The following is a 12888-nucleotide window of genomic DNA, read 5'->3' as shown; positions in this document are numbered from 1 at the left end:
TGATATTTTGGCACCATGTGAATGTCCTTGTTCCCAGCAAGTCCTGACCCAACAGTATCCATTGATAACCTTGTTTGAAGCAATTATTGTAAAGTGGTTGATATTTAACTGCAAAATGGTGATAATTCTAATTCAGTTATTCCTTCTATATTCATTAACTCCCATTCATCTGCAAAGAAGAGTTTAAGGAAACGTTTCTCAATGATTGAAGTTGAAGATATTAGGATGTTTGAATGGTCATGATTATTATTAAGTAGAAGGTGAATGTGGATGATTTAGATAAGAAGATAGTTTAAAAAAAAAAAAAAGTCTTTGGACAATAACAAGGAAGGAACCAGATTCAGTGGCACACGCCTGTAATCCTAGGGACTTGGGAGGCTGAGACAGAAGGACCAAAAATTCAAGGTCAATGTCAGCAACTTAGCAAGACCTGTCTTAAAATGAAAGGGGCCAGGGATGTAGTTCAGTGGTACAGCACCTGGGTTTAAGCCCCGGTACCATTAAGGAGGAGGAGGAGGAGGAGGAGGAGAAGGAGGAGGAGGAGGAGGAAGTGACAAGGAAGTGAATGGAGAGCCATGTGCTGCAGCAGTAGATGTTTGGCTGGGGAGAAACCTCATGCAAATGACAGGAGAAAGGGAGGGAATTGTGGAGGGGGGGGGGATTAAAGGTGAGAAGGTAAAGGGAAAAGTCCACTCTAAGCACACTCTAAGGGAAGGATTTAAAAAACAACAAAGATAAAATGCCTACCTATTGTCTTAATAAGAAAAAAAGAAACACTTAAAATAGGAACAGTAATGGAATAGCAACATAGAAAGGGCAAGTCCCATTTTAATCTCTGTGAAATATTATGCCACTAAAAACAATGGTTAGAAAACCTACAGGAAGATGGAAACCCCAGCAAGTGTGGGGGAAAAAAAAAGTCAAGATTCTTTCTGTTGAGGTTTTAAAATAGGGACATTCTTTGATTTATTTATTTATTTATTTTAAGCTAGTTTGACTCTAACTGCAAAGCCTGTGTTTGTGCATGATCCTTCCTTAAGGTGGCAGGCAAGTCCACTTTTCACAAATGCCTTGACTAAAAGAAAGTAAATAAAGTAGCTCCTGGAGATTTAGTTTATCAGCTCCCCCTACAGAGACTAGCAAACAGAATTAATTAAACCAGTTTTCTTTTTCACTCATTGAACGTAAACTGTTATTCACAAGAAGGATGTTTGTTTTAGCAAGTTATTTATATTTATGGCAGGGAAAAAATAGAACTTTGAAGCATACCAAGGAGGCAAAGGAATTAAAACAACAACAAAAAACAAACAAACAAAAAAAACACCTCTTTCCCAAGAGCCTAAACAAACTATTTTGATACTTTAGTAACTGGTATTATTGATTACTGAATTATATTAGCTAATTATTATTATTATTATTATTATTATTATTATTAAATATAACTTAAAGAATAATCAGGCTAGAAAAAGTGGTACCTTCTGAATGAGATCTGTTAAAAGCAGACACCAAATCAGTTGTTGGTGTTAGGTGAGAAAATAAAATTAAATTGGGCTTTTCAGCTTTTACCATAATAACGCCCCATGTCTGTATGGTATGTTATGACAAGCTGTCTTTGTGTGTTTTCTGTTGCTATAATAGAATACCTGAGAGTAGGTATCTTATAAAGGAATTTTGTTCATATTTCTGGGGACTAAAAAGTCTAAGATCATAACACTGGCATCTGCTTAGCATATGCCAGGGGCCTTACCTCTGGATCACAACTTGACAGAGGACACATATAACAAGCCAAAGAAAGCCCTTTTTTATAACAAAGCCACCCCCGCAATAATCCATTAATCCACTAATCCATGAATGGTTTCATCTACTCATGAGAACTGAACCCTCATGATCCAATCACCTCATAGAGGTCTCACTTGTCAATACTGCTGTACTGGGGACAACGTTTTCTACATGAACTTTTGGGGGATACATTCAAACTATAATGAGCATATTTACTCTCCTGTTCACAGAGATATATGTCATCTGCCTGACATATGTCTCATTCTGTGATCCAGGTTGGGTGTTTTGTTTTGGTTTGGTTTGGTACCTCAAATTGAACCCAGGAGCACTTAACCACTGAGCCACATCCTCAGCCCTTTTTATATTTTCATTTAGAGACAGAGTCTTGCTAAATTGCTTAGGCCTCGCTAAGTTGCTGAGACTGGCTTTGCACTCGCCATCCTCCTGCCTCAGCCTCCCAAGCTGCTGGGATTACAGGCATATGCCACTATGCCCAACTGGGTTATGCTTTCTTGACAGATACATATAAATTTCTCCAAGAATTAGAATGTTTGTTGTCAAAGAACTCCAATATTTCAGATTGCTTAAATGTATCAGTTCATTCCCAGACATTTCATGACATTTGAATGACATATCTATCTTTATACACTAAGCTTCTTTTAAGTAATTGATATTTTTACTGAGTTCTTCACAAAAAGGCTTACTAAAAAATTCTTTTTTAATGTAAAATAAACTTTTTTTAAAAAATCTATTTTTTTAGTTGTAGTTGGACACAATATCTTTATTTTATTTATTTATTTTTATGTGCTGCTGAGGATCGAACCCAGGGCCTCGCACATGATAGGCAGGCGCTCTACCGCCGAACCACAACTCCAACCCCCTTACTAAAAATTTCTGAGACCTATTATACATTCACACGTCTGTTTATATACATTCCATTGTTAAATTATGGCATTTGTGCAGTATTTATTATTATTTTCTCTGAAAACCCTACTACAGTAAAAGGTAAAACATTTTTTTAAAAAAAAAATAGACAAAGAAAACTAGATAAGAGATTACAGGTGAGAGATATCAATCAATTTTGAGAGGCTGGTAAGCAGAAGAAAAGGTAGTGGGCAACAAGAAGGAGAAATGTCTAGAGGGTCATGCCCAACTTCATCCAGTTTGATTTGCCTGCAAAGCACCCCCAAAGGGACCACAGCACCACCCATGAGGTTTAAGGGGGAAGCTGCAGGGTCACACACAGGGAGGCTGAAGGAAAGCTTGAATAAGGAGTGGTTAAACTCCCAAGTCTGCCTCTTACATCTGGATGAGCCCTTCCCCACACCTTGCCAGAGAAGGAGAGTTCACAGCCCAGAGATGTCCCCAGAGCCATGCTGCACACAGGGAATGAGACACTGCAGCAGACAGCAACCAAGTGCTGGAACAAACAGGGGGAGATGAAGTGAAAGTCTGAAAACAGAATGGAGAGGCCAACCCCTTGTATACAGCTATCTTTCAAAAATGCCCAAACTCTACCAAATCCTCCCAACCACGTCTGATATTAATGAATTAAAACTGAGATAGGAGCTTAATCCCAGAATAAATAGTTAAAGTAGCTCTCAGAAGAAATCAGAGCTGAAAGGACCGGGCATGGAGCTGTAGGTTATAATAAGTCTTTTAGTACAGTTGAGTTTAAAACTTTAAATGATGTATATGTATTACTTTGAAAAAATCTAGTTCAGATAAAAATTTGAACAAAAATTGGGCTCAAAATTTTTAAATGAAAGTTAAAAATTGAATGGATTATTTTTATTATTATTTCTAAAAAAAATACAAAATTTATATAGATATATTCTTCCTTTCAACTGGAAGCATTTTAAAAAACACACAAGAAACCTCTCTATTTAGCATACTTAGTACACTTAAAATGTATTTGCATTTTAAATAAAACTTAAAGGTATACTGAACTCTTTATAATAGCAATATGATAAACCCAAATAGCAATTTCTTTTAAAAATCATGTAAAAAATTCCCCCCTTTTTTCCTTATCAGAAAATATCTTCACTTAATCGTCACTTGTGAAGAACAAGTTTCTTCTTTTTTTCCCATATTTTCATTGGTACTTTATAGTTGTACTTAATGGTGGGATTTGTTGTTGCCTATTTATACACACACAATATAACAATATAATTTGGCCAATATCATTTCCCAATATTCCTCTTTTCCCACTCCTCTTCCCTCCACCTGGTCCCTTTCCTCTACTCTACTGCTCTCCCTTCAATTTTCAGGAGATCCCACCTTTCTTTTTATTTTTCCCCCTCTAGTTTCCACATATGAGAGGAAAAAAAAATACAACCCTTCACTTTCTGAGTTTGACTCATTTTGCTCAACACAATGTTCTCAAATTCCATCCATTTTTCTGAAAATTACATAATTTCATTTTCTTTATGGCTAAGTAAAACTCCAATGTGTATATATACCACATTTCTTGGTCATGTCATCTATTAACAGACACGGAGGCTGGTTCCATCGTCTGGCTATTGTGAATTGAGCTGCTATCAACATGGATATGCATGTATTGCTATAGTATGATAATTTTAATTCTTTAGGACAAACACTGAGGAGTGGCATAGCTGGATAATTGAATGATTCCAGGTTAGTCTTTTGAGGAACCTGCACACTGATTTCCATAGTGGTTGTACTGATTGACAATCCCACCAACATTTTTTTTCCCACCATCCTCTTCAGCATTTATGATTGTCTGTATTTCCAGTGGCTGCCATTCTAATTGGAGAGAGATGAACTCTTCAGTGTGGTTTGGACTGGCATTTCCCTAATGGCAAATGATATTGAGCATTTTTTCATATATTTGTTGGCCATTTGTATTTCTTCTTTTGAGAAGTGTTTATTTAATTAATTTGCCCACTTGTTAATTTTTTTGGCTTAAGTTTTTTGAGCATATATTCTGGATGTTAATTCTCTGTCAGAAGAGTGGCTAAAAAAGAAGATTTTTTTCCCATTCTGTAGGTTCTCTCTTCACATTCTTGCTTCCTTTGTTTGTACAGAAGCTTTTTAATTTCATTCCATCCCATCTATTAATACTTGATATTATTTTCTGAATTTTAGGAACCCAGTTGAGAAAAATCGTTGCCTCCCTCTATATGCTGAAGTGTTGACCCTGTGTTTTTCTGTGGAGTTGCATAGTTTCTGTCCTAATTCCTAGGTCTTTGATCCATTTTTTAGTTGACTTTGTGCTGGGTGAGAAAGGTCTAGCCTCATTCTTCTACATTTGGATAATCAGTTCTTTCATTACCATTTGTTTAAAAATCCGTTCTCCAATGTGTTCTTGGCACCTTTATCAAGGATCAGATCACTGAATCCATGTGGTTTTATCTCTGTGTTTTCTATTGTCTACCATTGGTCTATGTGTCTGGAAAAACTCCCTTTTAACTAGGAGCCCTGGAATTCCTTTGTAAAGAGAACAAGTAGAAATGTAGCAAGAGGAGTGGTATTCTTATTAGGAGGGAGGGGTTACAGGAACCAAAGAGCATTAACCAGGAGAACATGGGTAATATGCTGGGTATTATCATAGGTTGTAGATATTTACATCTTTTCTAACTTGGTTGCTTCATTCTTACCACACAGACTGAAAAGGGCTAGTGTTTTTCTCCACTATCAGATAACTTGTTGCTGTTTATAGTAAGCTACTTTGCCAACTGGAACAATCATTAAAATGTTCATTTTGTTGCTACTATTTAACATTCATAAATGATAGGCCCCTCATGTTTGGAAATACTCAGTCTCTCCCACATTATTGAGTAACATGCAATTCAATAGTGAATCAATCCACTCCTCTGGGGTGTGCTGTGGGCTGGTTATTGTAGTCACTGATTCTGGTTTTGGACACCTCAGAATAAAGGAAGAATGACCTTCTGACCATATAGTTTTGAGACTTGTTTGTTAGTTTTGGTTTTTGGTACCAGGGATTGAACCCAGAGGTACTTAATCACTGAGCCACATCTCTGGCCATTTTTTATGTTTTATTTTTCACTAAGTTGCTTAAAGCCTGGCTAAATTGCTAAGGTTGGTTTTGAACTTGCAATCCTCCTGCTTCAGCCTCCCCAGTCACTGGGATTACAGGCATACACCACTGCACCCACCTGGCCACAGTTTTTATTAGAAGAATTAGATATCACAAAACAATGCTCCTGGATGTGACCCACTAGAGCACATGTTCTTGTGCAGTAGCACAGCCAAGAGCACTAGTAAGGAATGCAATCTTCTTTTGCTGCTAGGCAATATTTGACAAAAGAGGAATCCTGTTCTGAATTGTGGGATACATTCAATTTATCCATTCTAATAGTTTTTAAAAATGTATCGTTTTAAATTTCTTCCCTTTTTCATCTTTTTCCTCTTTTAAGGGATGTGATGTGATGTGATATAACCATTTGAGATTTGGTATAAACAAACTGGACCTTGCCTGAAATTCAAGGAGAACGTCACCATTATAAAACTATTCTATATAAAATAGGGGAACCACTAACAATCTATTTTATATAAACAGTAAATCTGGAGCTCACCTCCTATTAGGGTTTGCATATGTGTCCCAAAGCTCCTGTGTTAATGCAGAAATATTCAGAGATGAAGTGATTGGATTATGAGAGCTGTAACCTAATCACTCCATCCTAATTTAAATGAACTGAGTGGGTGGTACTGTAGGCAGGTGGGGCACACCTGGAGGAGGTGGGTCACTGGGGGCATGTCCTGGAAGGGTTTATCTTTCCTGTGGCCTCTTACCTACTCTTTCTCTACTTCCTAGCCCTGCCTTGAGCTGCTGGGCCCTTGGCCATGTTGCTCCACCTCAATTCTGGCTCCCCCAAACAATGAATCTGATCAAGATGGATTAAGCCACTGAAACCATGAGCCAAAGTAAACTTCTTCTCCACAATTTTCTTGTTCAGATTTTTGATCACATCAACACAAAGCTGACTAACATACCTTTGCATGCATAAGACTTGGAGATGGTAATGCACATGGCACCTATATAGTTGATAAACATAGACAGTTCTGCTCATTAAATTTTTATTTTTATATAACTTTTATGTAGCCATATGGCTTATAAGGCTCTGAGCTAGGGCTGAAGTTTTATTATTTCTCTCTCTCTCTCTCCTCCCCCTTTCTCCCCCCCTCTTTTTATATATATATATATATATATATATATATATATATATATATATATATATATATATATATACATACATACACACACACACAGAGACACACACACACACACACACACACGTACTGGGGATCAAACCCAGAAATTCTCACATACTAAGCAAGCAATCCACCATGAGTAGGGCTTCAGTCCTGAAGTTTTATCATTAGGGCCTCACTAAGTTGCTAAGGCTGGTTTTGAACTTGCAATCCTCCTGCCTCAGCCTCCCAAGTCGCTGGAATTACAGGGTGTAATACTCAACCCCACTGGCCATCCAGTTTTTATTAGAGGATCCAGATATCACAAAACAATGCTCCTGGTCATGGCCCACTAGAGCTCCTTTGATATTCTGTGATAGAATAGTAGGTGTACCTTGCTTGATCCATTAAATATTTCAAAGATATCTGATTTTTATAGTTCAATATTTCCAAATTGTACATTACAGTCTATCTCTGCCAAAATATGATGTGATATTTCTAGAATAGTATCCAGATAGCTCTAATTGGTCTTGATTGGTCTCTGTGTACCTGACTAAAGCAAACCACTTATTTATTTATAATTTGCTTTCTTTATATGTAAAGTGGGGATCAAAGTGCCAGATCCAAAGCTGTGTGCAGAATTTCTCTGATCTCTTCCTTAATGTGCATAAGCACAGATAATTCCTATCCATCATGGATTTTGTTTGTTGTTATTGTTTTCTCAGCACATTTCTGAGGAAAGTAGAGTTCACAGTGAGTTCGTGGGGTTTTTCAAGTGAGATTCTGTACCTTGTACAAATTTTGGACATGCCTATGTGTACTGCTAACTCAATGCTAGATGTGTGCTAATAATTTAAGAAATATGTCTTTTTGCTTCTCACCCTTTACATATCTGCTCAAATATTCAATAAATGAAATTTCCCTGACCAACTTAAGATCAGGCATCTCAGTCAATCAACAGCTTTGCATCATTTTTACAACCAACTGAAATAAGAGTTAAGGGGAGGGTGTATTCTTAATTTTGTCCTGTCAAATATTTCTGTTTATTCACTGCCTATTCATTAGATAACTTTTCCATGAAGACAGTCTTTTAAAAAAAAATCAATAGCACATAAATGCTGACATGACCAAATTATGTGTCCCATGTTTTCAAGAAACAGAATATTCATTAACAACACCAAATGTTTTATTTTAAACTGAACTCCTCTACAATGGACTAGCAGAGTCTGAATTTCTCAAGAGTAAGCATAAGCACAAAACATTATGCAACTGTACTAAATTAAGTAAAACCAAACAGACATTTTTAAATACCAGAAATTGCCAAAAAAAAAAAAAAAACACAACTAGAGTTTACACAAAGACTCCAAGAATTCAACACAGAATTAAATACGATGTAAATCGACTTCACTTTTCCATGACTTATTTGCATATGTATTCTACCTATTAACTAATGGATCAAAAGGAACTCTATAGATATACAGTCTCAATTCCTACATGCCCATATGAAGGCTAGTAATCTATAGCTAACACAATAATTTATCCAATTATTTACAAACCCAGGGTCAAACTAAGCTGAGTCTTATTTAATCCCACATGCATAATAGGCTGCCAATCCATGCCTTTCGCTACAGCAATGCCAGGCCTTGTATTTTTCTGACAGTCATATGTCCATAGATCCCAAGATAGCTCCAAGCCCATCTACAGTAGGGATGAGGCAGTAGACAGGTGGATCACATGGATCCCCCTCTGATCCATTACTGAGTTCGTGAAGACAGCTGAAGTTTCAAAGCCAGATGATCTTGATTGTGTTTGTGGGCAAATGTCTACTTCATTCTTTGCAGATAATGTAAAAGTTACTCTAAGTTTAAAACTTTAATTTTGAACAATTACAGAGACTCATAAAAGAATTTTCTGAGTTTTAAGAAAATTTGTAGAATGTTTCCTCAAAATTTGAAAGATAATAACAAAGACTCCAAGAGGCCCCTGAAGACCACCAATCAGAGTTCTGTTCAAATGCCATGTTAGTCATTATTCAAAATGCATTAGAGGGACTGGGGTTGTAGCTAAGTGGTAGAGCACTTGCCTGGCCCATGTGAGCCCTGGGTTAGGTCCTCCACACTACATAAAAATAAAGCAAAGGTATTGTGTCCATCTACAATCAAAACAAATTTAAAATTTAAAAATGCAGTAGAGATGTAAAACTTTATTATGAAAAAATCACTATTATTCACACCCATGGCAGTAAGTGTCTAAATTTATATTTTCTAACCTGATAGCTATGAATAATCTCAATGTTCCTAATAACTTTAAGACCTAAGGAACAAATTCTCATTTGCCAAAATTAGGGGTTGGACTTACCCCACTCAAGGTAGATTATTTCTCTTCCATATATTTTTAAAAGGAATTTTGAACTTAAATAATTGAGAATTTGATTTAAAATACCAATCAAATTAGGCAGAGGAAACTTTTTGGCAGAATTGTCAAGATCATTGTACTGTCATGTGTAACTAATAAAAATAAATAAATAAATAAATAATAAATTTGCATGAAATATATTTGATACACTTTCTCACATGTAATTAGAAATTTTCATTCCTGTTTGGAATTCATTCTAACAACAATACCTTTTAAAACTCTGTCATAGATTATCAGAGTCTGGCTAATTTTGCCTCACTTCCAAGATTAACTAGAGATAACTGGCCTACCCAAGGGTCAATCCTCTCTCTTCCTCTGCTTTTGTCTCCCATAAGTAGAGATATAAGTAAGTAGCTTCTGACCAACCTCCCTTGTGAAACCAAAACCAGATATTTACCAAGTTTGCACAGAATATTACCTGTGCAATATTATCCTGGAAAGATACTGTCCAGGACTAAGGAGTAAAGCACAGGTGATCCATAACTCCTGTAGAATGTGGAAAAGTGTTCTACCAAGGGAAATCTGAGACCTCTGGTCCTCTCAGTTTATTTGCTTTCCCTAGAGGGAAGTCGAGAACAATGTGGAATGTGAGGGAAAACAGAACAAAGGAGGAAGCAGATCACATTTCTGATTTCTTTTGATCCTTAAAGCAACTTGTGAGATAAGGATATATATATATATATATATAATATTAACACAGTTCTCTGTCCAGAAAAGCAGCATTTATACAAACAATTACAATGAACTGGTCCAAGTCATATTGGACCAATTGGAGCAAGAGGCCGATTGGAGCAAAGGGGTGTGGGGACATTTAAGTCCTTGGCAGAAAGCAGTATTGACTAGTGTGTAAAGAGCCATTAGCAGGTGCAAATACCCAGCTCAGGACGCTCAGGGATGGGCATCTAGCTCCTCAAGGGGGCGCTGGAACCTTGCTCCCGGGCGACTTCTCCCGGTCCTGACTTTGGTACCAGGGCAAGTGGGGTTCCCGTATAGCAAGAGTCAAGGAGCGTTTTCAGGTGAGATCAGGGGTTGGAACCCCGAGAGACAAAGATGAAAGCTTGGAACGGGGAGCTGGAATCATTATTCTTGGCAGTCACCGCCAGACTCCAGGCTTCTTCATTCCATATCACTCCTTAGCTAGACCCAGGACACGCCACACATACACACACGCACCATCCACACCCTGCCGTGCACCAGCAGTTGTTTCCGTTTTTTCTCAGACTAAAAAAAAAAAAAAAAACAGGTGTCCTTAGCTGCTGTCCTCATTTCAGAGGGGTGGGCACGGAACGCGCGGGCCTTGGCCCTAGTCCCCAAAGGATAAAGCCGAGAACAAGCTACCAAGCCAAGTTAGGCAGCTTGAGCAAAAAGAGAAAACAAAAAGCACAGAGAGCTGCTGAAGGCGAGCGCTGAGCCAACGCGTGGGGGCGCCAGCGACACCCTCTTCTCGAGGGCTTGGAGGGCCCCTCCTCTGTTTGCAAATCGCCCGGCAGGGGGCACGGGGAAGAGAAAGAGGGGTCGGTTTCCAGCAATAATACCTCCCTTCTCCACTACACTTAATGGGTCTCTGTGCCAAGCTCAGGTGTGGATCCCTGCGGTTTTGCTTTAGGAAGCGGTCAGTGCGCGTTCTCGGCTGCGTACTGAGCGTGAGGTGGTCCTCACACTCATCATCATCTGAAGGATTTGGTCCACTCCAATTGCGGACAAAGCCAGTGTGCTTCCCAGTTACTAGGTCTTGGGTGGGACCCGAGAATCTGCAACCCTAGGACTCCGGGAAAGCCTGTTGGCGACCAAATTGTCAAACTTCTGGACCCACCGGAGCTAGCAAGGCTGGTGGGGGAAACAAGGCGCGCGCGGGGGTCCTCAGGGCTCCGCGCGGCACACCATAAGCTGGCGGAGGCTCTTGCGGAAACTGTCGTCCAGGAAAGCGTAAAGGAAAGGGTTGAGGCAGCTGTTGGCGTAGCTCAAACTAGTGATTAAGTAGGAGATAGCGATGACAAGCGGGGTCTGCGGGAGGTCGGTGGTGAGCGCCACCACGGTGCTCAGGTGGTAGGGCGTCCAGCAGAGGAGACATACGGCCAGGATGGCCACTACCAGGAAGGTCACTCGCCTCTTGGCGCGATCCAAAACCTTGGCGTGGCTGTCGAGGCGAATGGCACGCAGTCGGCACAGCAGGGTGATGTAGAGGGCACAGATGGTGGACACGGGGATAGCAAAGCCCAGCACCAGCGTGTAAAGGCGACTCGCCCGCCACCATAAGGCCTCGGGCTGTGGGAAAACCAGCACGCACTGGCGCCGGCCCTGCTCCTCGTCGAGCCTGGCGAAGATGGCAAAGGGCAGCACCACAAGCGTGACGAGCCCCCACACCGCCAGGCTCACGGCGCGTGCAGCGCCGTACGTGCGGCCAGCCACCCGGCGCGACTCGGCGGTGGCCAGCACCACCAGGTAGCGGTCGGCGCTCATGACCGTGAGGAAGTACAGACTGGAGAACGTGTTGTATTGGTCGATGGCCACGATGAACTTGCACATGAGCTCCCCGAACGGCCACTGCCTCAGCAGGAAGTCGGCGATGTTGATGGGCAGCACCAGTGTGAAGAGTTCGTCGGCGATGGCCAGGTTGAGGATGAACAGGTTGGTGACGGTCTTCATGCGGGGCGCCCGCAACAGCACGTACAGCACAGCCGAGTTGCCGACCAGCCCCACAACGCAGATCACCGCGTAGACAACCGGCACCGCCACAGCCAGCGACTGTGGCAGCGGCAAAGGCGCGGGGTTGGACGCGTTGGGGCATCCCAGCCCGGGACCCCAACACGACGCGTTGGCCCCGCCGGGTTCCAAGAACGACCCGTTGTACATCTCGTCAAGAGCAGGAGAGCTGGCGACCCCCAGACTCCCACAGCCTCCCCCTGGCGTCTCCGCAGCTCAGAAGCCCTCGTAGGCACACCGGGTACCTGGACCCTAGCTGCTGCTCTCCAAGAGCTTCTTTGGTTTTCCTGGGGAGGGGCGTACCCCCTCCTGGTACCCCCCAGAGCACTGTCACTGCGGGCTTCCAGGGCTAGAAAGCTGAAATGAAAATACAGATTAGGCTCATCGACGTACAGCTCTAGCTAGGAGCCGAGATGGGGCCAGCGCAGCACCCCAAACCTCCCCCACCCCCACCAAGTGAGAGTTACCTGTTGAAAATCTCTTTCCAACCAACTGAATACATCAGAGTGAAAAGACATCTTCATGGGAAAATGCAAGTCCCTCTCCCTTGTTTTAGGACACCCCTGGCACACCCGGTCACCCCACGGAATTCTGCAGAAGCATGCTTAAGTCTCCCTCAGTTCCAAGAGCCCTCGGTAAAAGCAAGCTCCACATCGATTTTTACCTTACCTGGCTAGCCCCAGAAAACAGTCTGCCTTTCCTGGAGAGGTCCGGAGGAGAGTCTGTTGCCTGTGGGAGGAGGCTGTGTCGCCCGCCCGCTGGGTATATGCCTGGTGGCGCCCCCCCACACACACACACACCCACCCCTGTCCC

The 12888-nt window shown here is 41.2% G+C and overlaps 1 protein-coding gene across 1 annotated transcript; it reads right to left on the bottom strand.

Moving 5' to 3' along the window:
* Positions 1-11232: 11232 nt before the first annotated feature.
* Positions 11233-12225, bottom strand: Npbwr1 (neuropeptides B and W receptor 1). The gene has a single exon (XM_076836403.1). It carries the CDS (start codon positions 12223-12225, stop codon positions 11233-11235), a length of 993 nt encoding a protein of 330 aa, XP_076692518.1.
* Between the last annotated feature and the right edge of the window lie 663 nt (positions 12226-12888).

The sequence above is a fragment of the Callospermophilus lateralis genome, chromosome 16 (genome assembly GCF_048772815.1).
Source record: "Callospermophilus lateralis isolate mCalLat2 chromosome 16, mCalLat2.hap1, whole genome shotgun sequence".
NCBI lineage: Eukaryota > Metazoa > Chordata > Mammalia > Rodentia > Sciuridae > Callospermophilus > Callospermophilus lateralis.
The sequence above is the reverse complement of the archived record's forward strand: the minus strand, read 5'-3'. Positions and strand labels throughout refer to the sequence as shown.

What these genes read in the sequence shown, in the direction of transcription:
- Npbwr1 (XM_076836403.1), bottom strand. Translation starts at nt 12,225, where the DNA reads ATGTACAACGGGTCGTTCTTGGAACCCGGCGGGGCCAACGCGTCGTGT.